Source organism: Oreochromis niloticus, linkage group LG3 (assembly GCF_001858045.2).
Source record: "Oreochromis niloticus isolate F11D_XX linkage group LG3, O_niloticus_UMD_NMBU, whole genome shotgun sequence".
Lineage (NCBI taxonomy): Eukaryota > Metazoa > Chordata > Actinopteri > Cichliformes > Cichlidae > Oreochromis > Oreochromis niloticus.
Window position 1 is genome coordinate 16,788,914 of NC_031967.2, and position 25,459 is coordinate 16,814,372.

The window sequence follows — 25,459 nt, forward strand, 5'->3', positions numbered from 1 at the left end:
ATCAAAAACACTGATTCACTAAAACTAACAAAACTAGCGTAAAACAACTTTGTATTATTGGGCAAAGATAACCTGAATAATTTCAATATGTAATTTTAAATGATGATTTCATTTCCTGAGCGAAAAAACATCCAAACTGAAAATCGTAGATTGACTGTGATTAACCAAATATTTCTAAGAAGACTGAGTTTCATTTCACCAACCAGACCCAGACCTGATTAAGGCCAAACCTGCTGGATCAAGAAATCACTCAAGTACAATCTGTTTGACAAAGGGAAGCAGGCTAAAAGAAACACGTCATTGCCATGATTGAAAGAAATTCAAAAATAGGCGAGAAGTCTTGAGATCTATCAGTTTGGACAGGGTTAAAAAACAATTTCTACAGCTTTGGAGCGCCAGTGCACCATGTTGGAACCCATTATCCACAAACTGAGAAAACTAGAAAAGATGTGGCCGAAATTAATCCATTAGCACATCGACGACTCACCGAAAAAGTCAAATGAATCCCAACAACACCCAGAACTGAAGGCCTTGCCTTCCTCTGTAAAGGTCATAGTTTACGATTCAACAATACAAAGGAGACGGGGCAAAAACAGCATTCATGGACAAAACCACTGCTGACCAAAAAGAACACAAAAGCTTATCTCACATTTGCCAAAAAAACATCTCCATGCTCCACAAGATATTTGGGAGAATATTATATGGACTGAAGAGAAAAAGTTTTGAGTTTTGTTGCATCATTTCATAGAAAGAACATCATACCAACAGTGGTGGTAGCAGTGTGATGCCCTGGGGCTATGTGGCGTAGGGGGGTCTGTGGCTCAGCTGCAGGGAGGGGTGGGGCATTGGGTTCAGGTGGTTAGCGACGGAGGAGTCTGGTTAAGGCAGCTGGTGCCCAGTGTTAAATCATGCCTCTGGTGTTTCAGTAGCATGCCACGACCTGGAGGAAGAACTCTCTACCAGGAGAATGTCCAGCTATCAGTTTGTGCCTTGAATCTCAAACTTATGCTATTAAGATGGAAAATGATCCAGAACGCCAGAAAGTGGCCGAGTCAAAATATGGACTTAAATCCTACTGACGTGATTCTGCATGACCAGACCGATTACGCTGGAAAACCCTCTGGTGTGACTGGGCCAAAACTCCTCCACAGCGTTTCAAAAAACACTTATGACAAAAGCTAGACTGCAGTTCTTCCTGCAAAGAATGGCACAACCAGCCTTTTGATTTTTGGGGTCCATTTATTTTTCACATAAGGCCGGGAAGATGTGGGTCGCTTTTTTCTATTTATAAATGAAATCATCTTTTAAAAGCTGAATACGGTTTTTACTTTTACTTGAACATGATGTCTCTTTTATTTTCTGTTGTTTTAGTAATTTACTATTTGTCTTTTTATCAAAGCTTTAACTTGCCATATTTTTATTTGGCTGAATCAAAATTCATTGAGATGAAATCATGAGGTTTACCCAGGACTGATACAGAAGTGCGGGCAGATCCTTCAATCACATTCTCAGGCAGATGTATCTCTGCTTCCTCTATCAGTGTGTTTCCTGTGTACAGAATCAGGAAGTCATGTTTACAACAGAGTTACTGTTCAAAGTCACCAGGTGGCCTGATCTTCAGCACATATCATTACATTTTGTGAAAGTGCTGGATGAAAATTTGGCACATTTTATGTGCACAGTGCACTCCACTGCTAACTTTCAGCATTTAGGTCATTTCTTTATTTAAACTTTGTAACTGATGGAAATCATACTGACCTTTTGGACAAAGAAGCCAGTTGTACGTCTTTGTCATCTCAGTTCCCTCAGCCTGAAGAAAATTATCTTTAAAATGAGTGAAAATTAAAAATGTTTTTCTGGTCTTGTATTTATGGTACTGACCTTCACTATGAGAGATTTGGTGACAACGTCAATGCGACCTCTGTCCGGTACGCTCACAACCTCATTATCACATGACACATGGGACGCTACCGCCTCAGCAGACACAGTCACATTCACAGCCCCTAAAAGCATCAGCACAGGTCACCTTCTTTATCTCATTAAAATAAAGGTTACTGAGGTTATTTTACAGATTTTCTAGAAACTAGAAGGAAATGTGTTGGGACAAAAGAAAACAGTTAGCTGTGATTACACTAGAACTAAAACTAGATCTGTAGATTTAATGTTGGTTCTAAATCAAAGATAACGTCTAACTGAAAATTTTACAGCATCAGGTGTGAAAAACATGAGCTAGAAAATAAATAGTCCAAAATAATTTCAGGGTCCTGCTGGAGGCTGAGGTAATGTAAGTCATAAAAAGTATCTCGTCAGAGACGACACTTTTAGGGCCACATACAATAATGTCAATTTGGCTCAATTTAGAAAACTGCAGGTCATCCTTAACACATGCCTGTAGCTAAGTAACTGATTCAATTCAGTTTTATTCATACTGCGCTAAATCACAACAACAGTCGCCTCAAGGTGCTTTATATTGTAAGGTAGACCCTACAATAATACATCATCTGTTGCTTCTGACTTCACTAACCGATTAAGATATAAATCATTGGGATGGCAATGAAACTGCAAAGAGTCTTTTGTAAAGTCAAAGTCAAAGTCAGTTTTATTTGTCAATTTCTTCAGATGTACTTGCCATACAAAGGAATTGAAATTACGTTTCACACTGTCCCATGCGTAGACAGAGACAACAATAAAGTGCAGATGCACAACATTTAGGTACATACAGGATGTAACAAGACAGGACCTACACATAACATATAATAAAGTGTTGTATTATATATCATTATATATACTGTCCAAGGGAAGCATACATAATGGAAATAATTGATGAGAATTGAAAGGCAGGTTACAAAATGATTTATAATTAGTTAAAACAGCTGCATTAAGTAAACCATTAAGTAAACCATGAGGATGGAGGCAGCTTCTACCCTCAGACTGGAAGGATAGAAGTGGGAAATCTAGACCTTGTAGACCCAATAGCTGTGTCCCAATTCAGGGGCCACATCCTCCTGAGGCCACATGTGAAGGCCGATTACGTCACAGCTACACACTGAAGGCTGTCCAAATTCAAAGGCTGCTCCAAATGCGGCGACAAATGCATCCTTCATTTCCCCAGATTTGAAGGATGGGTCGGGTGTGTCCTTCGTGGCCCACCGTATCCCAGAATTCATAGCGCGACCAAGCTTTGGCTACTCAGGTTAGACATGATCAGAGACCATGGCTCAGGGGATTGGGAAGCTCATCTGTAACCGTAAGGCTGCCGGTTCGATCCCCCTGCTCTCTCTGTCCTGGTCGTTGTGCCCTTGGGCAAGACACTTTACCCTACTGCCTACTGGTGTTGGCCAGAGGGGCCGATGGTGCTTCTGTCAGTCTGCCCCAGGGCAGCTGTGGCTACAACTGTAGCTGCCTCCACCAGTGTGTGAATGTGAGAGTGAATGAATAGTGGAATTGTAAAGCGCTTTGGGTGCCTAGAAAAGCGCTATATAAATACAATCCAATCCATTATTATGATATATAAGTCACTTAGATAAATCAAAAATGTTACTGTTTGGCTTTTTTCAGTGTTTTATTTGTTCCCGAGTAAATCGGTTTGGCTGAGATTAAAGTTATAGTTTTCACACAGCTGAATAAACGTCAAACAGAAAACTGATTGAACAGAAATGTGAGATAGTCGAGAATTTACGCCAGTGTCCTGTTATATTTTAGATAGCAAGGAGCAGACAGCTGAGTTTATTAAACCCCACCGAGACAGCAGTGATGCAAATCTGAAGGCTAGACTGTCCAATTTCACAGCCTCGCACTTCTGGTCTACCCGACCTTCTAAAGACCCGGCCCACGTAGACCGGGAAGGCCGGGTCCTCTAAAGGATGCGGCCTAGGAATTGAGACACAGCTAATAATTCTTTCTGCCCCACTCCCAACACAGGGGTTTATAGTCTTGCTTTACCTCAATTTGCAACTGTGCTCGTTGGCACATAAACAGGATGTGTACTCAGCCTGCCACACAGCGGTTTCCTGGCAGTGTGGAGGACCAAAGCCTGATTCTCACCTAAGGCTGTTGGGATCATGGTCCACCTGAGGGTCTTGCGCTCGTTGGCACACAAACAGGATGTGTACAGATCACCAGAGAGAGGCGTGAGGGTGTAATCTGAGGACGGCCCAGGAGTGACAGTAACCTGTACGAGGAACACAGACGGTATATTTTAAACTAGTTCAACAATCTCACGGCTACATTTAAAGCTGAGTTCAAATGTGAACACATTTTTTAAGCATCTAAATGAATGCACAAGTTTGCTTTTATGAACTCATGCTGAAAGTAGCCTTTATTTTACTTGGTTACTTTAAACATGCCCTTCCTAATCGTTTCCCTCCATCTGTTTTCTTACAGCTAAACTCTTTTCTACAAGGTGCATGAGCGCACAAAGAAAGCTAGAGGAGGGTTGGTTGTGTAAAGACATGTGATTGGGCAATCCTGTTGTCTGTGCTTGCAGGTGAGCTTGTAGGTGTTGGTGAGCAGGGGCCCTTCAAGAACGGCCTGCATCCTGCATGGTTATATTGCCAAAGAAAAAATCTTTTCTATATAAATTTAGCTTAGAAAGTAATGTTTTCAGTATGGTTTTCCTTGGCTATGAACAGAAATGTATTTAAACACTTTAATCATTCATTACCATGATGCAGCTGGTCAGGTAGTTAAAGACAGTCGCCTTCAGTTCAAAGTGCTCCCCCCGGATGATGGAGTAGGGCATGGTGAGTTCAAGGAAGAAAGGTTGGAAGACTTTCATTTCTTTACGAGGAGCCAAACCAAAACCCTGAGAGGACAAACAGAAAGCCTCCGTCTCCCAGGTGGTGATGGTGTCTGGGACAGTCAGGGACACGTCCCTTTTTCCATCGTCTCTGAAGTAGCAGATACACACAAACATATTCTATAACATTATAAAACATGTTTGTATGTCTGTAAATTACTTGTATAACAGTATAGTTACATCCTGCAGTGTGAATTGCTTGTATATGTTGCATTGACAAAGTAAAAGAGCTCCGCGCTGCTGAAGAAAGTGAAATAATATATCCCACAAAAACAAAGCACATCTTTAAATATGACAAAACATCAGCCTGAAGCATCAAAACATGCTTAAGAAAAAACTCACAATTATTCTATTTTCATGTTATTCATGTGTGCAAAGACACAGCAGAAAGTTCACATGGGTTTCTAAATGTGCTCGTATATACTTTTTTAAAAATGGAATATGCATCAGATCTCTTCACAACAGATACTTACCCAACTTCCACCAGATCCCAGATCCAAGTCTCAGGGAAGAAAGAGCGAGCTGTCTCTATTGGTGGAGGAAGCTGGACAGCAGATCCCAGACCAGGACTACTTAGTCCATGTATGGGATCATCTCTAACCGGGGGACCGTAGTCCAGAGCAATAGCTGAATAAAAAAAGAAAAATTAATTACCCGTTTTCTTTTTGGTAAATACAAAGCAAAATTTATAGCCAGACACAACACAAACAAGTGAATGATTCACCGTAGGCGACATGAGGGCCATCATGGTAAAATTTTCCTTTGAACTTGAGGCATGAAGGCAATCGAAAAATCAAGTTTGTTGCCATCTTCAGTCCGACTTTCTAGATATTTCAGCAGCACACAAAGATCAGTAAAAACTGGTGCAACAACAAAAACTATTGCATTTACATTATGTTTGACGGACTCACAGGTATACATGTATTTTACCTGGAAAACTGCATAGGCGTCATTTTGCTCTTGACTGGGGTACGGGAAAACATATCTTTTTGGTCTCACATTAAGGCATTCTGTAGCATCTTGAACCTCATATGGGATACCTGAGGATTTCTTGAGTGGAAGCAAGTCAAATATCTGAAAAGAAAAGTGCAGTTCAACAAAACTTCCAAACATTTTTTGCCTGCCTGCCTGGTCACATTTGATCCACATATTTTTTTTAACTCTTACATGTAGTACTGGTGTAAATACGAGTACAGATTAGGCTTAAATCAATTGCTGATGATCCAAGAAGATTTCTTAAAAAAAAATAAATTAAAATGATCAAGTTAGCAGTAAGTGTCCGCAGAGGTGAGGTGTTATAGTTGAAGTATCTGTTTACCAAATCTTCCAGAAGTTCTACAATTTTACTATAAACACCACATCGTTCTTAGTGACTTATATGGCTACAGTAAGTCTCCATTTGAAGCTGTCTCTGTAGCTCCTTAAACTCACTAAGTCTCACTTTTTCCAGGTTTTGCTGTATGTTTAACATCAACAAATACTCATGTATTTGAGCAGTTTTGATGCAAAGTTAAATTCTTCTCAAGTAAAGCAGACACTGACTGGCAGGTGATACACTTACAAATCGTTACATGGTTGAATTATTTGCTAAAAAAAAGTCATGATCCTGGATTTATCTCCATGCTGAAATATTAATTTGCCCATAAGGAATTAATTTTATAAGATTAAAATATTGCTGTCTGCAACCACATGAGCAACAAGTGATCCTGAAACATACATTTAACCACACATGCATATGTAACCTTGTATTATGTATTATTACTGTTTAAAACAGTTGAATGTACGACTGCCCAAAGAATACTTATCAGGACACAAGTACCAGAGCGAAGGCGTGAGCTGTTGGTAACTTGTGACACTACGGGCTCTGGAAAAAAGGATGTGTCCATCTCACTGGTGTTAATATCAGCAGTTACCTTATCTGCATCCAGAGTCTTCCCAGGCTCCTTGATGAGAACGCTCTTGTCGATGGCGCTCACACCACACAGAGAACGTGGCAGGGCCGTCACCTGCATGTTGGTCTCTTCACCTGGGACGGCTGAAGACGGTGAAAACTCCACTGACACCTGACACAAAACACTTGTAGATGTTACTGTGATGACTCCCCACTCACTGCTGGCTAAATGTGCTGTTCATTGTGGTGAGTGACAAATCATGAGTCCCAGTGGGATGGCTGTAGCCCAAGCTGCACACTGTATGAATCTGTGTCAGTGTTAAATAGAAAGAACTTGCATCATCATTGAAAAAGGTGCTTGTATAAATGGTAGTGAGCGAATGAGGTGGTATAAAGGAGCACTTTGAGTCCTCAGGTAGAGTAGAAACAGCTGTGGAACAACCAGTCCATTTACTGATGCTAGAAATCCTCACGTGATTTAGCCAACTGAATTTGACTTTGATTTGAATTTGACTGCAGACAAATGACACCAAGCACACAGCACACCTCTAGAATTACACTCACCTTGTTGCTGAAGCATTTGTCAGTAGAGAAGTCAGCACTGTGGGCAATTACATCCTCACTTGGCAGGACGGCATAAGCCACAAGCTGGAACTCTGGTGACATCTCAGGAGACACTCTAAACTCAAAGTTCACCTGGCCCTCAGTCACTGAAACACAGGTCCATACATACATCCACAGATCAACAAAACAGGCCAAAGTCCATGCTTGGCTGTGGCATATGTGGAAATATGGGAATTTTACCCGATCTGTCTTGCACTTGAACCTGTGTTTGTCCTTGCATGATGACAGCTCCTCTGGACAACACCTGGAAGATAGAAATCATTTAAAAAACAAGCCTGAACTAGCACTGATATCTGTGGACATCACTACCAGTGAAAAGTTTTGACACACCACCTCATTCAGTGTTTTTTTATTTTTTTTTATTTTAATACTTTCTACATTGTAGGTGAAGCAAAGAAAAATCTATAAATAACTCTAGATATGTTTTATGTTTTAGAGTCCTCAGAGTAGCAGCCCTTTGCTTTACTGACAGTGCTGCAAACCCTCGGCCTTCTCTCAGTGAGCTACATGATGTAGTCGCCTGACATGGTTTCACCTCACAGTGTCAATTGGTGGAATCTCCTGCCTTCCTAATGGGGTTGGGACCATCAGTTGTGTTGTGCAGAAGTCAGGTTGGTGCACAGCTGACAGCCCTGTTTGACAACTGTTAGAATTCATATTTGAATGTGTCCCCAGGTGCAGTCACAAAAACTATCAAGTGCTACAATGAAACTGTCTCACATGAGGACGCCCCAGGAAAGGAAAACCAAAGGTCACCTCTGCTGCTGGGGATACATTCATCCGAGTCACCAGCCTCAGAAATCACAAGTTAACAGCAGCTCAGATTAGAGTCCAGATAAATGCCACACAGAGTTCCAGTAGCAGACACATCTCTACATGTTCAGAGGAGACTGTGTGAATCAGGCCTTTATGGTCACATAGCTGCTAAGAAACCACAACCAAGGAAAAGCAACAGCCAAAGGAGATTTGTTTGGGCCAAGAAACACAAGGAGTGGACATTAGACCATCTGTGCTTTGGTCTGATGAGTCCAAATTTGAGAACTTTGGTTCCACCTGACGTGTCTTTGTGCGACGGAGAAAAGGTGAATGGATGGTCTCTACATGCATGGTTCCCACTGTGAAGCATGGAGGAGGAGGTGTGATAGTGTGGGGGTGCTTTGCTGGTGACACTGTTGGGGATTTATTCAAAACTGAAGGCACACTGACCCAGCATGGCTGCCACAGCATCCTGCAGCAACATGCCATCGCATCATTTATTTTCCAACAGGACAACGACCCCAAACACACCTCCAGGCTGTGTGAGTGCTGTTTGACCAAGAAGGAGAGTGATGGAGTGCTGCACCTGATGACCTGGCCTCCACAGTCACCTGACTTAAACTCAAAGGAGATGGTTTGGGATGAGATGGACCACAAAAAAGGCCAACAAGTGCTCAGCATTGTTCACCAAATGATTAAATATGTGTTCATTCATAGTTTTGATGCCTTCAGTGAGAATCTACAATGGAAATAATTCAATTCAATTTATTTATACAGCTCAAAATAAAAAAAACTGTCACCTCAAGGTGCTTTATATTGTAAGGTAGACCCTACAATAAGATCAATAACAGGTATGATTCAATGCAGAGAGGTCTATTAACACATAGTGAGTGAGAAAGGTGACTGGAAAGGAAAAACTCAGTGCATCATGGGAATCCCCAGCCGCCTACGTCTATTGCAGCATAACTAAGGGAGGATTCAGGGTCACCTGGTCCAGCCCTAACTATATGCTTTAGCAAAAAAAATAAATAAAAAGTAGTCATGAAAATGTGGAAAAACCATAAAATAAGTAGGTGTCCAAACTTTTGACTGTAAATTGGTGCAGTTTTGTGGCTGAAATTCTTATGAATTTTAAAAGTTGCTCGTAGAAAATTGTCTTCAGACCTTCAAAGCATCCTCAGGCCTAAAGGATAAAATCAGCCAACGGAAAGGAGTGAAATAACAGCTCTTAGTAATTAAACTGTTTCAAGATAAGTTACAGACCCAGTTTTTGTAGCTGTTCGAAGGGTTTTGAAAAGTATTTTTGTATTTTGTCTTTATTCTGATTATAATGTTAAGTTAGCTTACTCCACCCATCCCCTAATAATACAGTTAAATTACAATGAAAAATAACCAAAAGGTCTTTTCTTAAAGTGCAGTTTGTCTCATATGTTTTTAAAAGATCCTGCGGGTTCCCACAACTTACAACAACATCATTATTTTTTCCTACTTTTTTCATTTTCCTGTGATGCTAAAAATCTGAACAATTTTATGTTGTCCTGGAAAAATGTTATTATAAAATGTTACCACATATCATTGCTTCTTTCTGCACGGTTATTTATTGAACATGCCAATCTTGTTTGTTATCTTGACTGACTTGGGTGTGACCACTATCTGTGGTCACACCTAGTACTGAAAAATAAAACAGAAAATAACTAAACATGGACTCACTAAAAGACGAGACTTGAAAAGTGCAGGAGAAACGCAGGGAAAGCATGATTAACCGAGAACAGAACCCAGATGACTAAATCTACGAAGGCCTAAGAATATAAATGATTAACAGAGAGAGAAAACTAAGGATATCATGAACAAATGACTAAACACTGAGGCTAATTACTAAGCTGACAGAAAATGATGATGGACAGAACAGAGGAACCAGACATGAAGTCTGTGAAACCAGCTTCCAGTTTGGATTCAGGAGACAGACGCCCTCCCTAGTTTTCCTTTTTGCTAAAGCATATAGTTTGGGCTGGATCAGGTATTTATGCTGAAATAGATCCAGGCTCCTGGATTCTAATGATGGACTGAAAGTTTCTTCTTCAGTCATGATGGGCGTTACAACAGTACTTTTTTAGCAAACACACAAAAGGTCTGGCCATGGTGAACTTTGTAGTAATGCCATAAAGTGACAAGCTAAGCGATAACTCACCAGATAAATGACATCCACAGACCCCGGAGACTCTCCCACTATAGTGTAGTTGACTGATATGTCTTCTTCTTCATCACAGGGCAATGGTTTGTCCTTCTTCTGTACCTCTAGAGAGCTGATTGTTTTAATGTAAGGAGAAGACGGCTGGAACATGGATAATGTGTGAAATCCCCTGTCATAGTATGCAGTTCTATATCCTGGGTAGTCCAGTGTTGGTGTCAGGCTTGCCTAGTTGGAGATAGGAAACAAAAATTTAAAAAAAAACTTATCTAAAAATAACATTGGACAATGAGGCCGTTTTTATAAGCAAGGCAAATGTGGAGGAAGATGAGTCATCAACTGTTTCAGTATAGCCACTTTTTACTGTGTTAGATCTTTGGACATTTGAACCTATGAGAAACCAGTCGAGGTTTCAGGCTGCTGTGCATTAAATTACACATTGTTTCAGTGTGTCAGCTCACATGGAGTTGGATATCCTGGTCAAAGTTATCAGTGCTGAAAGAAAATGAGGCCACACCGTTGCTGTCAGTTGTCAGATTTTGTAGTGAGCGTGCTCGCCACATTTCTCCCGTGAACAGGTAGACCGGTGCGTCACAAACTGGTGTATTATTGTGGTACACTGCTTTGACCTGTTGACAAACACACAATGCTCTATCAATGGAAAATACAAACAATTTAAATGTGCTTTGTAGGATAAACTGAGCTGAAAACATTTTAGGCTCACTTTTCCTTCCACATTAGATCCCCGTTCCCAAACCTTGGGCATGTTAATGAAAGACACTTTTCCAAGGACATAAGAAATCGTGACTCTCTTCTCTTGAGGGAGTGAAATACCTGAATATAAAAACATTCACGTTACAATACTGTGAATGCCTTTTTGGTTAAATACACATTAATGTGTCATTTTAAAGGAATAACACAACCTGCCTGTTCCCTCTTCTTCCACTTTGGCCCTGATATCCAGAACATCTTGAAGCTTTTCGTCCATTTTAGTAAAAATTGACATGTTGAAGGAAAAAGTTGCACAGCCAGTCTTGTCTGCCTGGAAAGAACAATAAAGAAAGAAAATCACTGCTGTGTGCGATACAATCTTACAAGAATCAATCAAAATTAGAATCAAATCTCATTCACAATCAAATCTATAAAATATATTAAATGTTCAAACTAAATTAAATGTTCAAAAATGTAGGGTGGAGGGACAAAAGTCTGGAGGGGTCAGTTGTACTAGACAAAAACAGCTGAAGGAACATTTTGCAACTAACTATGTTACCTGGCAACAGGTCATTCAGATAAATGTGTATAAAAAGATCGTCATAGAGAGGCAGAGTTTCTCAGAAATACAGATGGGCGGCAGTAGAATTGGTTACAGATTTATTGTAAATAAGGACACTCACATACAATGATTATTTTGTAAGTTTATTCTTGTGAGAAAGCAAGGTAACCAAAAGGGTTTGACCTAAGGACCTGATTGAATGTGTTTGTGTTGTTAAAAGAGAAAGGTGTGCGTCTAAATGAAAAGAAAAGTAACTGTTTAATTCTGTTAATAAATCAGACGAGGAAGAGCCTGCAGACCGAACGCAACTCATGTCTCCTGTCTCTGCTTTTCTGTTAAAAAAACAGTTTAAAAACAGACCCCATCGAAGGCCTGTAACATTTACTCAAACATCAAGCATGCATACAGAGCCATACCCCTCCCCAACCTCAGCCAGTCCGACCACCTCTGCCTCCTGCTCTCCCCAGCCTACACCCCCCTCAGACGCACTGCCAGGCCCACCACAAAGACTGTTACAACCTGGCCTGAAAATGCACAAACTATAGGACTGCTTCACACAGACAGACTGGGACATATTTGAACACCAGGACCTAGAAACTTTCACAGGATCAGTACTGGACTGTATCAAGTTCTGTATTTTAACAACGTGACATTGTTAAAAAGCATTTTTGGTTTTGTTTGGTTTTCCCAAACCAAAAACCTTAGATGACCATCGAGGTCCGCTCACTCCTCAAAGCCCGCGATGCCGCCTTCAGGTCAGGTGACAGAGCTCTGTACAGGGCTGCTCGAGCTGACCTGAAAAGGGGGATTCAAAAAGCCAAGACAGACCACAAAAGGAACATAGAGTCCCACCTGTCCAGCAACAACACACGGGAGGTGTGGCAGGGAGTACAAGACATCATCAACCACCAAGGCTGTGAAAACAGAAAACCTGAGTGTGCAGCTGGCAGAGGAAATAAACAGCTTCTTCGCCTGCTTTGAAACACCACAACAGCAGCACTCATCTGCTTCAGCCCTGCTCCCATCCTCATCCTCACCTGGTTCCTGCACCGCTCCACTCACTGTAACGGAGCACGATGTCAGACGTGTGCTCCTAGCAGTGAACCCCAGGAAGGCGGCCGGTCCAGACGGACTACCTGGCAAGGTGCTAAGAGCATGCGCACACCAGCTCACCCTCATCTTCACCAGACTCTTCAACCTCTCACTGGATCAGGCAGCCATCCCATCCTGTCTAAAATCAGCCACAATCATCCCAGTGCCGAAGAAGTCTCCCATCACCAGCCCTGTGGCCCTCACGCTGGTAATCATGAAATGCTTTGAGAGACTAGTCCTTCAGCACATCAAGGATTACCTCCCCCCAGAATTCGACCCCCACCAGTTTGCATACCGTGCAAACAGATCCACAGAAGACGCCATCGCCACAGCCCTCCACGCTGTGCTGACTCACCTGGAACAGCAGCAAAGCTACAAACGAATGCTCTTTGTGGACTACAGCTCAGCCTTTAATACAATCATCCCGGACATCCTCATCACCAAACTGGTCACTCTTGGCCTCCCCCCTCTCACATCTGTCTGGATAAAGGACTGTGTGCTGTGTGCTGAGCCCCCTCCTGTATTCTCTCTACACCCACGACTGCAGTTCGACCCACAACAACAATCTCATCATCAAGTTTGCTGATGACACCACGGTACTCGGACTCATCTCAAAGGGAGACGAGGCAGACTACAGAGAGGAAGTCCTGAAGCTGGCAGCCTGGTGTTCAGAAAACAACCTGGGACTGAACACCAAGAAAACCAAAGAGGCCATCGTCGACTTCAGGAGGTAAAGCACTGACTTGGGGGGGGGGCACACCTTCCGGTTCCTTGGTGTCCTCATCTCTGCTGACATCTCCTGGACAGAGCCAGACTTTACAGTGTAGTCAAGACAGCACAGAAGATCATCGGCTGCCCTCTCCCCTCCCTGATGGACATTTATTCCTCCCGCTGCCTCAGCAGAGCAGCAAACATCATCAAGGACAGCTCCCACCCTGGTTTCAACATGTTCAGCCTGTTTCCCTCAGGGAAGTGCTACAGGTGCATCAGCACAAAGGCCCACAGACTCAAAAACAGTTTATTCCCAAAGGCCATAACCACCCTAATTCCTCGCCGGTGGAACCCAAACAAACACACATTAAGAGGCTCTAATGCCTGTGTCTTAATCTCGCAGCGCATGTCACCTCTACTTGCGGCCCGCATAATGACGTGAAGAAATATTTTTAATAATTATTATTCAAAAGATAATTAAATATGAAGGCAACAGGCAGAGTGTTACAGGCATCGCCCTAAAGAATGGGCAGTGTAGTCCGTGCTGCAGGGAGAATGGACTGCCATACCTGTTATGTGTCTGTGAGCGACGGAGGGAGAAAAAGGAGAAAAGTCTGAGCTGTCACGGAGCAAAAACGGGAGCTGGAAGCATGTAAATATAATAATAACCACTGCAGCCAAGAAGAGTGCCTGACGAGCCCAGTTGTAAGTAAGTTATTAAGACTCGACTGTACACTGTGTTCGTGTTTTCCTCTGAAACAACAAGTTCCGTTGGAGCAGCCTTTCAACACCTCTCTCTGTCTCTCGCTAGCAAAGTTGACCCAGACAACAAAGTAAAGCTAGTTTCAGCTACGAGCCGACACGGAACCCACCGTATTAGCCAGAGGTCCCTTTACTACGGTTCGGAGCCGCGGACCTGTTTTATATACGCACAGAATAGTTTTATATACGAGATCGCTGCAAAAAGTGCAGCCTTACCTAATGTCCACCTACTGTTACTCATTTATATTAAGAGTTAAACATCTAGTTGGTGTTGGTATGGCGAGTAGCCTCAGTAACAGTAATAAATCACACAGCAATAGTACATTCATGTAGTTGTAAAAAGCATGATAATAAGTAATCCAAAGTATTCAGAATACGTTACTCTCATTGAGTAACAAAATACATTTTGGGGCATGTAATCTGTAATCTGTAGTGGAATACATTTTAAAAGTAACCTTCCCAACACTGTTAAGCAGCCTGTAGCCAAAACACATCCTTTATTCCCATTTCGTTCTTTGAATCTAAAACAAACGCCAACAACAGCAGGGCTTGAACTTATGAAAGCTTGCCTGAGAGAGTTCAGGCTGCATTTCCATTTGTGTTTGCATGTGTCAGTAAACCACTGTAGCTATTTCCCATGTACATGGAACATATAAACAAAGAGGAGTGGCTCAATATTTTTGCACTGTACCGCATTATGATGCCATAATGTGGCCTGCCAACTACTAAAATACTGTGTATATAGCACAAACAGACAAAACAACACTGTACTGTACCAGTAACTCAGTAAATCAGTCAAAATTGTTCAAATCTTTGGATATGTGTATATTCATTCAGCTTGTTTAAGTGTCACAGTCTGATCACAGTATTTTTGAAGTTTTCTCACAGAAATTGTATTCTTTTCTGTGACAGACATAATGAGACACACCACTTGCCTTAGCCCTACCAGTAATGCTAATTATCTAGCAGGTATTAGAAGCACCAACACAACCTTTGCAGCCATTTAGGCCCAACAATAACCACTTCACTCCTTTGGAACTGACATGTCCATCCAAGAAAGATCAGTTGATCAAGTCACTAAAAAATTCAAACGCATGGAGGAAACAAGTCTGAGCCAGTTTAACTGGGTAGAGCAGGCAACCCGTATGCTGTAATGCTAATGCAGTGGCCTGAATGTACCCAAAGAATCAGAAAAAAGAGAAACGAAGCCATAACTGTACCTGCTTTGTCTCTGTGTGGCAGGAGCCAGGCATCTGCAATAGGGCCAAAAGATCGCAATCATACAGCGATATACCAAAACTGTTATACCTATTAATAGGTCGGCACACATTAACTGTAACACGTCCTGGTACAGGCTGTCCGTACGTGTACCTATTTAAATAAAAATAAATAAACATTATGAGTCGAGTTTGCTCTCCAAACTCCAGATTTTACAATACATAATTTGTCCTGAAAGAACTTTTCCTTACTTTGCACACACTTCAGCTTCAATGTCTTCCTGCCCAATAAGCACTTCTTCAGATATATTTACTGTCACATCATATTTGGGTAAAACTGGGGAAAAATATGAATGTCAGCATTTACACTCCATTACAACAAAGAATTTAAGAATAAATAAGACTGACTTACCATATTTCTCCACTTTGAAGTTGTGAGATATTTTCCTCTCACCCATTGACACAATGATCTGGTACGGTCCCTCACGGGCCTCAGTGTCCAAGGAGTAAGAAAGCTGCAGTATTCTGCTATTGGATGTTTCATTTAGCCACTGTCCAATCCTGTTACTATTAGGATCCTGTTAAATCAAATGGCAGTGACACCTAATTCAAGATTCAAGATTGTATGTAGGTGTGTCCTCGCTGTGTCTTTTAACACATGCAAAATTTTGGATAAGCTTGACACTGTACCTGTCATCATGTTAACTTTTTGTACAGCAAAAAATCAAATTGCTATGCCTTTACATGATAAGTAACAATATTTGCAATATCATTAAAGACTGAGGATATTTGAGCTAAACTGATCCATATATTTCTTCCTGAAGTATAACTAAACACTGACATTTGCATTGCTACATACACCAAACAATGAAAACTGAGTCAAAAACAGTACAGCATGTGTAAATAGTAAAAATACATCAAAGTTGTAGTGATTAAAAATGGCTGACTTAAGATCAGAGCCACTTTGATATGTGCCCACTATGGAGATGCACAGAGCCCCCCTGTCTCTATAAATTTAGAGGGACTTAAAAATGACCTGTCTTCATTTGTAGCCAGCTTAGTCCCCTTGTGAATGTGAAGCACTTGTTTAAAAATGTTTTAAAATTAAATGATATAAAGAAACCTAGGCTGTAAAGACAGGGAAGTTGTGGCTGTGTTTATGGAGTCATTAAATCAAAATTATTATTACATGCGAGGAATCAAGTGACAAAAAGCTATTGCATACAGCCCTAAAAATCTAACAACCCTGCAAAAGATGTTGTAGTGAAGTGACTTTAGTGTACAGTTTGCCCTGCTTCCCTGCTTCCAATGAAAAGGCAGGAGTAAAAACACAATAATTCTTTTGAACATTTGTTTATTTGTTCATTTTCTGTAATACCAATTAAAGGAATAAAAAGCCGGTAATGCCATTGTCAACGATGAGTCACAGGGCTTTCTAACTTTACTGGCAGTGCAAAGTTGTGGTGACAGCAGGGCTTGACTGGTAATCTGGTATTCTGGATATTTTCCTGTTGGCTGTAAGACCAGTACAACTCTTAGTTGTCAATATCATTATACAGGCTTACAGGCTGGCTGGAATGGCAGCTGCACCTGACCCTACGAGCACTGACAGCAATCTCTCTGGTGTGTTTTTTTGGCCACTACTTTTCACTTTTACTTAATAATATTTGAAAGCAATGCTACTCTTACTTGAATAACATTTTTGGATACTTGACCCACCTCTGTATATATGCAACCCAATTTGTCCAATGTGAAACGTTGCACTGTCAGTGACTTTGAGTAATACTGCAGAAGCAGCGTATGCAAGCAGTGAACAGGGAACAATCAAGTCTGACTGACTGCATGTGTTCAGCATTGTGTTGATACATTTACAGCAGAAGTAAAAACCTTTTCTGGAGATATTCTCTTACCTGAAGTTCAATGACATCATACTGAAAGAAAGAACAAAGACAGGCGGAGTTAAGAAATTGTTGTGTAAATCACTGCATCCCAATTCTAAACAGCATCATTAACAACACTGTTCAAAAACTCACCAGCTGATTGGCCGGTCGCATCTTATTATCCATGGCAACAACTCTGAAATTCACTGTGAGAAAAAGTTTAAAGAGATTATCTCTCTGTTTCTCTCCTTATACTTTAAAACAAAGGTCCATTAGGGTTGGGCCATGACTGCTAAAATTAACAAAATAGACACATAATTACATAACTAATTAAAATTGAAATAATTAATTAAATATCTAAAAAAATGTATTATTAATTAAATTATGTATTTTGTTTTTCAATTTTTAATTAAATATTTCATGGTTGCTGTGCTGCAGTGAATTAATCTGTCACTGCAATTTATCAACAAACACAACATCTGATTTTTACCCTACATAGCAAGTCAATACAGATCTCAGATAATGGACTGATATGGATTGGTGGTAACGTGGACAGACTCGAAGGTTACACTACATAAAAATATTAAAAACATATTTAGTGACGCGGCAAGTATTACAAAATACTGCTGATGGTGTAGCTCCATCAGGTCCAAATGAACTGTGTGTGTTAAGCAGGGCACACTAAATAAACAAACACCAGGCCAAAGCAATACTTTGGACTCTGTCTAAATTGTCTCTGCCCCTGAGTTTAATGGGTGACAGATAAAACTGATTAATGAACACTGAAGAAGAGGAAACATACAATAATTAATTAAATTGAAAATCATTAATTGGACAGTGAAATAATTAAATATCCTTATAAATAATCAAAACGAGAAATAATGAATTGAATATATAACAAGGTCATTAAATATGTGTTGGAAACTGGAAATTAGACATAAATACCTAAATATCTGTTAGTGTACACTCAATCATCCAGGTAAGGAAAACCCCCAAAGTTGATTCTGTTCATGTGGACGTTTTCAGTGGGAGAAACGTTTCGTCACTGATCCAGGTGACTTCTTCAATCTCAGATGACTGCAGGTTTCCTCAATCGTATAAACAGTACATTTGCATAATGAGTGACACAAGCACTACTGACTAACAATGGGCTGTTAGGTTCTGCACACAGAGGAAGTCCAAAGCAGAGCTCTGGTATCGTACCCAAAAGAAAGTCATTGGTTCAGGGTTTCCTCAAATTCAAATTCTTTATTGTCCCACAAGGGGACAGCTTTAATCACAGTAGGTGATGAGCTATAAGAGGACTTCCTAAAAATCAATAATCTTTAGTCTTTAGTTTTTGACACACTCAGTGAAAGGAAAGACTCATCACACGAAGCCACAAAACCATCTACAACCTGTCCGTGGCCTGACTCGTCCCCCACAGGAAGACTGACGATCACTGTGTCATCAGCAAACTTCAGGATGTGTCTGTTCGTGAAATTGCTGCGACACTCATTTGTTTACAGGATGAACAGAAGGGGAGAGAGGCAACAACCCTGGGAGATCCAGTAGAGGCGGAGAGCACGTCAGAAAGTACATGATTCACCCTCACGCATTGTGACCTATTAGTTAAAAAGTCTGTCAGCCAGCCAATCAGACTAGTGTCAAGTTTAAAATGATTGTAAAGCCTGTCAGCGAGTAAGAAGGGTTTAATTGTGTTGAATGCCGATGAAAAGTCAGCAGATAATAACCTTGCATGGGTGTGAGGGGCCTCAAGATGCTTATACGAGAGATGCAGGCGTGTGACAACAGCATCCTCCACACCTCTTCCTGCTCTACAGGCAAACTGGAAGGGGTCAAGATGTTGTTCAACATGCATTAAAATCTGCTTCTTCATTATCTTCTTGAATGACTTCATCACTAAAGAAGTCAGAGCCACAGGCCTAAAATCATTCGATGCCTTAGGAGAACTGCCCTTAGCAACTGGAACTGAAAACATCCAGATGAACAGAAACTTTTTCACATGATTTAAATAATTTATTACATTTTTTAAATGAAGTAATTAATATTTAATTAATGTCTATTGTATATATATGTCTATATTTATATCTATATTTATATCTATATATAATTTATTGAAATTTAATTGATATCACTAATATCACTAATTTATATTTTAATTAATGAGACATTTAACCTCCTAAGACCCGAACTCTTCCACGACATGCATTTTTAATTTCTCTTGGATATTTGGGCATATTGGGGCCCAATGAACATAAAAACAAAGAATTTCCAGATTTTTTTTTTTTTTACCTTATTTTTGTTTTTAAGAAAAATGAGAGCCACAAATAAGGACATTCATTTAAAATTTTGATGGAACAGTAGCAGTATAATGTCCTCGTAAGTGGATATCAGGCCCATGTAGAGCAAAATTGAGTATTTTGGTCTAAATAACACAAAATGTGATGTCCACATATGTGGACGGCAGGTCCTAGGAGGTTAATTTATTATCTAATTATGTGTTTCATACATTTTGGCACCCGTGGCCCGCCATATACTTCACTCATGTTTTTTTGTACTTTGAATTCCATGTTTGAACATAATTATTTAATTGTGAACAATAAAACTATTAAAGATAAAACCATTAAACTTTCACATAAAATGAATTTGACTCTGTAATCGGGGACAAAAAATAAATCATGTCTGAGTAATGCCCCTTAGCTTATTCCAAAGTTAATCTCAATTACTGTCTCATTCTCCATCACAGCGAAGGTCTCAAAATGGAAAATATAACTTGGCCTTTGCTCTTTGGGGGAAGTTGTGCACTCTGAGTATTCTGCATGTTTTATTTTGCATTACTGTGAAATACAACTACATACCATTCAGACGTTGTCACTGGCTGTCTTTGTTGCAATGTGAAGTTCTTCATTAGTGTGAGCTCAAACATGAAGCTTGTGGGAATTTTTTTAAATAGTTCTGTTCAAAGATGGACTCAAAGTGCGAACAAACATCTCGGTCAACGGACGTTTAAAATATGGTGAAAAGCATTTGCTATATGAACCAAACATTTCACATCAATTACTGTATGTGTGTCCAAATTTTACACCATAAAACTTGTTATACAAATTGGAGATGGTGGAGCAGCTGGCTCATGATGATTTGATATGGAATGAACTGTGTCATATATAACATAACAACACATTGTTACCTTTTTGTCCAGGGAGGTAGATGGGTTTGTCTGTTTGGATGAATGTGAAGGTATCAGACGCTCGGATCATCACTTTTCTGACTTGTTTGGAGTAAAATGTGTCTCCTCGTACCTCCACCTGAAAGTCTTGCACCTCCTTTTGTACCAAAGGAGCCTGAGACAGTGGGATATTTAGATAGTCATTTAAGCCAATAATGCTATAAAAACTAACAAACACACTTTGTGGGTGAAAGTGCTGGTTGCCGACCTTAAACTGAACACAGGTTTGAAATTCTTCATTTGAGGTATGTGTGAATAAGGTCGTGTTCTTCTCTCGGGACTTCAAAGTGACAGTCATGACCAGAGTCCCACTGGGCTGTCGGAGAGTTGCACAGAATTTGGCCTCAGCTCCAGCGTCAATAACTGCAGGAATGGCCACCAGGTACTGGCTGCATACAGCATCGCACATACAGCAGTTACTGCAGTGAACAACTCACACAGACAAAACACGCTGAAGACAAACTCACGGTTCAGCCACCGCTTGATCCACATGCATCCAGCTCAGGAGGACACACAGAGTGCAGCTCAGGATCCAGAGACAGTCCATGACTGGTTGTGATAATCCTCAGTGTCAGCTTCGGCTAAATATCGGCTGACACAGATCATCCCCACCCACATACACTGTAACAGCCACGTGTTTGAAACGCACTCATGTACTCTGATCTCCACAAAGTCAATCACTTACACATTTACAGTTCAAAATCCAAATCCTGCTTTCACCACTGAACACTAAACTATACACAACGCTAAAGTTTGTCGTTCAGTGTAAAACATTACAGTAACATACAGTGCTCCGATTTTAACAGTGCTAAATCACCTCCAAATTTAATTTGGCTTTTACAAAAAATGTTATTTCTATTCTGTATGTGTCCATGTTTGACTTAACATCAGTGCTGGGATACACCGCTGTAGCCTGTAACTACTGATATTTTCTAAAATCACTGGGAGCTACAGTAGATGTAACTCCCTTTACCCAGCGTGGGATGTCTGACTGCCATGTTTTTGACCTTATTTTTCAGGAAAGACTAAACAAACGTTTGTGTAGTGATAACAGGCTCAAAAAGAGCTGGTGGATTCATCAGTGATGTCACAGACTGCTATACACACTTTAAAGACAAATATGACAATGTTTCTGTAAGAATTCAAAATGAATCATGTTAAACAGCTTTTGTTGCACTTTGGTAAACAACACAGATCAAACTTCAGCCCACTGAAATAACTGCAGTGGTGCTGTGGATGGAAATGTAGTCTGGTGTTTAAACTGTAACATTGCTGAGAATGAGTTATTATCTCTGACCCTCTGGACCCAGCAGTGTTACCCCATGTTATTCTATTTGCCTTGTTTACCCTCGATTTGCCTTTACGGGAAAATGATTTTTGTTTGTTCTGTCTCACTAAGGCGCTGTGGGGGGGCATGCTTTACACACATACAGATGTGTTAATCCATAAATGTTAATACAGTTTGTTAATACTTATTAACAAATGCAGAAAATAAAGTTTGTTTAAAAACAGTTAAATGAAAGACTGGAGTCTGTACTGATATACTGAATATTTGCTGCTGTTATCATATTATTAGATATTTATTATGATACATTTATTTATGACACATGTTTATTTATCACAGTTAAAGCGCTGGAACGTGTCACCAAGGACCCTAAACAGCATGCTCATTTAAATTGTGACAAACTTCATAAATGTGGGTGAAAAATTCAATTGGATTGTCTCCAATTTTAACAGCTCAACAATGTTCTCTTATAAATTTTACTACACAAAGGAATTCTGTAATAAAGTCCTTTAAGCCAAATTAATACTTTTATGAAATCAATTTTAAAACAGTGAATGCCAATTTTTATTTCGTGCACGTTAGTTAATTAAAACACGAAGGGTGTTGCTAGGCAGAAAAGCAGCTCCAGCACCCACATTACTGACATCCACCAGTATTACCTCATGAGGAGCTGGAGCATTTCTTAGGCACAAATGCATGACCTTGTATGAGTAACTCTGGACGAAAGCAATGACTTTAGTGATGTGTCGGTCGCGAACGAAACTCATCTTAGAGCCGAATTTTTTTTTTCCTTTCTCTCACCCTCTCTCGCACTTTTTTTCCGCTTCACTCCGCACGTGAGCCTTGTGCTTGCGCTGAGCAGAGGGGGGAGGGGTGGTAGTTACACTGGCAGTAGCACAGGAACAGAGTAGTGATGGGAATTCCGACTCTTTCGGCTTGACTCACTAAAAAGAGCCAGCTCTTTCGGCTCTGAACCAGCTTTTCAGGTTGTTTTGTTGCTTTAATTAATGTATTATCAACAACAATATAAAATTATGCACAAAAGGAATTACTAATGTAAAAAAAAAGTGGTTTTATTTATATATGTTTATATATAAATATATACGGTGGCCCCTTGAGACCAAGCACGTGCAAACTCCAAAAAGCACATACAAACTAAAACACATTGCTAGCGTTAACTGAACTTCCAAAGCACAGCTACGTAGATCACTTAAATTACACAATTGAGAGCATATGTGTATTGTTTGTGTATTTATACACAAGCACTCATATATATTCAAATAATTTTAAAAAAAGTTCATTTACCTGTTACTACCACACACCGGTCGTTGGTACTTGCTGGCTTGTGTAGCCACTAGGTAACAAAGTTCAACAATGCCCCTAGCATCCTGGAGCACTTCTGTTGTGTTTAAGAATTTGTTCGTGCTTCTGAGTTTTTACGTGTTTTGGAGTTTTTGCGTATTTTGGAGTTTTTACGTGCTTCAGAGTTCGTACGTGTTTTGGAGTTTTTACGTGCTTCTGACTTTTTACGTGTTTTGGAGTTTGTAAATATTTTTACTTACTTACTCCACATAAAATGTAATAAATAAATCATATAATACAAAAACCGACGATTCACATTTCAACTTTTAACTATTTCAATTTTCAGCTTTTTCCTTTTAAACAAAATTAAAGTGAAACAACACAAAACACTGCAAACCACAACACAATTAAATATAAATTAAAATATGAAAAGAAAAAGAAGATGCATATTCTCTGTCATATGGGCCTGCATGAATAAGCTTTCTGAATCCTTTATCATCCGCAACTGAAAATAGTTGTGGATGATTACTATACCTTTCTAATGTGACGTTGTTGTCCCTGGCTCTCTTTCTCTCTCTCTCCCTCCCGCTCTGTTCCTGTGCTACTGCGACTGTAACTACCGCCCCTCCGCCCTCTGCCCAGCGCAAAGCACAAGGCTCTGTGCGGAGTGCGGGTGTGGGTCACAATCAGCCAGGGTTTCAGGTGAGCTCATTGTGAAACCTGCCCCCACCCTATCATGTGATTTCCTGAGGAGGGTTGGCCCAGGCTGATTGCGACCTACACCCGCTTTCACACCTTGGCTCATGTGATTAGGTAGAGGATCATCAGGGGGTCCTTTGTCCCTCTTTGGGGGGAAACTCCCACTGGGTTTAAATCTGGGACTCTCCACCATTTGACTCTTAGAACTGAAGAAGCTTCTCAGATGAGAGGTGAAACGTTTTCAACCAACTTAAAGAAGTCCAGACACTCCCTTTTTTTCCAAGCTCCTTAGATTAAATATATTACATTTACATTCCATCTATGTTGATGAGGATCGGAACATCTTTAAGTCCTCAGTCTGCTCTGTGTGTGTGTGTCTGTGTGTGCGTGTGATTACTGTGGTGTTATTACATTTCTTCTTCTGTTTCTCTATTAAAGACTGAGTGGCTGTAACCTGTCAGAGAAAAGCTGTGGTTACCTGTCCTCAGTTCTCAGCTCCCCATCCTGCCGTCTGACAGAGCTCGACCTGAGACACAACAATCTGGGAGAGTCAGGAAAGAAGCTGTGTGAAAGCTCTACAAAGACCACTGTCTGGTAAGATATAGATCCGTTGAAGGTTTTTGTAAATCATCCTGCAGTCTCCATCAAAGTCACAGGAGACACTTTGAACACTTTCCATTATTTTCTCCTCAGCCAACACTTAGCATGCCTGAAGAAACCTGCCACAGTTACCCAGTAATTTTTTTTCCATTTTTGTTGCACAGTCAACCTTTCATTCAGATGTCAGTGTCTCCTGCTCATTGTTAAATGGAGACTCTTTGACTTGCCGAAGAAATTTACCACTTATCATCATGGCTGTGCACATCCCCTCAGGGCAAACACAACAGGGGCCTTGAGCGTTCTTTATCAGACCATCACTGAATTCTAAGCCACACATCCATAGAGTGTTTTCATTGCACCAGGGAACTTCAATCTGTTCTGAATCACAATCAGAAAGAGTTTTATTGCCAAATGTTGAGCAGGGTTACAACATTAGGAAATTGCTGTGGTATTTAGTGCAAAACATACTGTAAGAGAACACTTAAATAAACATAAAAATAAAAATTAAATGTGCTAAGCAGATATATATATATATATATATATATATATATATATGATGATCAGGTGATGATCAGTGCAAAAATGGAACAGATGCAGTGAACACAGTGTAGGGTCATGTGTTAGTGGTGGGAACAGTCATATGGTTATTGTTTATGAGTCCAACAGCAGAGGGGAAGAAACTGTTCTTCTGGAGAGATGTTTTGGTATAAATGGACCGGAGCCTCCTGCCTGAGGGGAGCAGGTCAAACAGACTGAGTCCAGGGTGAGAAGGGTCAGCTGTGATCCGAGCTGCACGCCCCAGTGTCCTGGAGGTGTACAGGTCCTGCAGAGATGGGAGTCTGCAGAGCCCACAACATGCTGCAGTCTCTGTTTGTCCCTGATGGAGGAGGTGAGGATGGATTCGATGATTGCAGTGTAGAGTTGATGGTGCTACTCAGGAAGCAGAATGAGTCCACAGAGGTGATGAGGATGTCAGTCAGGATGATTGGGGGAGTGGGGCTGTGTGCTTCCTGAAGTCCACAATAATCTTGACTAGAGATGGCACGATACCACTTTATTATGTCCGACACCGATATTATAAATTTAGATATCTGCAATTACCGATATGAATTTTATAATCAATAAAACTGTTTTTTAAATATCTTGCTGCAT

General features: G+C 40.5%; 1 protein-coding gene across 2 annotated transcripts in view; it reads right to left on the reverse strand.

Moving 5' to 3' along the window:
• Window positions 1-21,041, reverse strand: part of LOC100699086 (alpha-2-macroglobulin) — a 31,882-nt gene extending 10,841 nt beyond the window's left edge. The window contains exons 1-23 of one of the 2 annotated variants that reach the window (XM_019357351.2): window positions 20,889-21,041; window positions 20,630-20,810; window positions 20,383-20,536; window positions 17,346-17,398; window positions 17,223-17,243; window positions 15,725-15,890; window positions 15,565-15,649; window positions 15,316-15,466; window positions 11,185-11,299; window positions 10,982-11,091; window positions 10,719-10,886; window positions 10,258-10,485; window positions 7,494-7,557; window positions 7,254-7,399; window positions 6,712-6,861; window positions 5,729-5,872; window positions 5,523-5,622; window positions 5,272-5,425; window positions 4,664-4,889; window positions 4,045-4,171; window positions 1,882-2,003; window positions 1,759-1,810; window positions 1,465-1,548 (exon numbers count right to left, since the gene is read on the reverse strand). In XM_019357351.2, the coding sequence (XP_019212896.1) occupies window positions 1,465-1,548; window positions 1,759-1,810; window positions 1,882-2,003; window positions 4,045-4,171; window positions 4,664-4,889; window positions 5,272-5,425; window positions 5,523-5,622; window positions 5,729-5,872; window positions 6,712-6,861; window positions 7,254-7,399; window positions 7,494-7,557; window positions 10,258-10,485; window positions 10,719-10,886; window positions 10,982-11,091; window positions 11,185-11,299; window positions 15,316-15,466; window positions 15,565-15,649; window positions 15,725-15,890; window positions 17,223-17,243; window positions 17,346-17,398; window positions 20,383-20,536; window positions 20,630-20,810; window positions 20,889-20,968 (2,881 nt within the window). In that variant the 5' untranslated portion in view covers window positions 20,969-21,041. Of the gene's footprint in view, window positions 1-1,464; window positions 1,549-1,758; window positions 1,811-1,881; window positions 2,004-4,044; window positions 4,172-4,663; window positions 4,890-5,271; window positions 5,426-5,522; window positions 5,623-5,728; window positions 5,873-6,711; window positions 6,862-7,253; window positions 7,400-7,493; window positions 7,558-10,257; window positions 10,486-10,718; window positions 10,887-10,981; window positions 11,092-11,180; window positions 11,300-15,315; window positions 15,467-15,564; window positions 15,650-15,724; window positions 15,891-17,222; window positions 17,244-17,345; window positions 17,399-20,382; window positions 20,537-20,629; window positions 20,811-20,888 lie in introns of those variants that run through there. The other variant, XM_019357352.2, reaches the window with a different exon arrangement.
• Window positions 21,042-25,459: the final 4,418 nt, after the last annotated feature.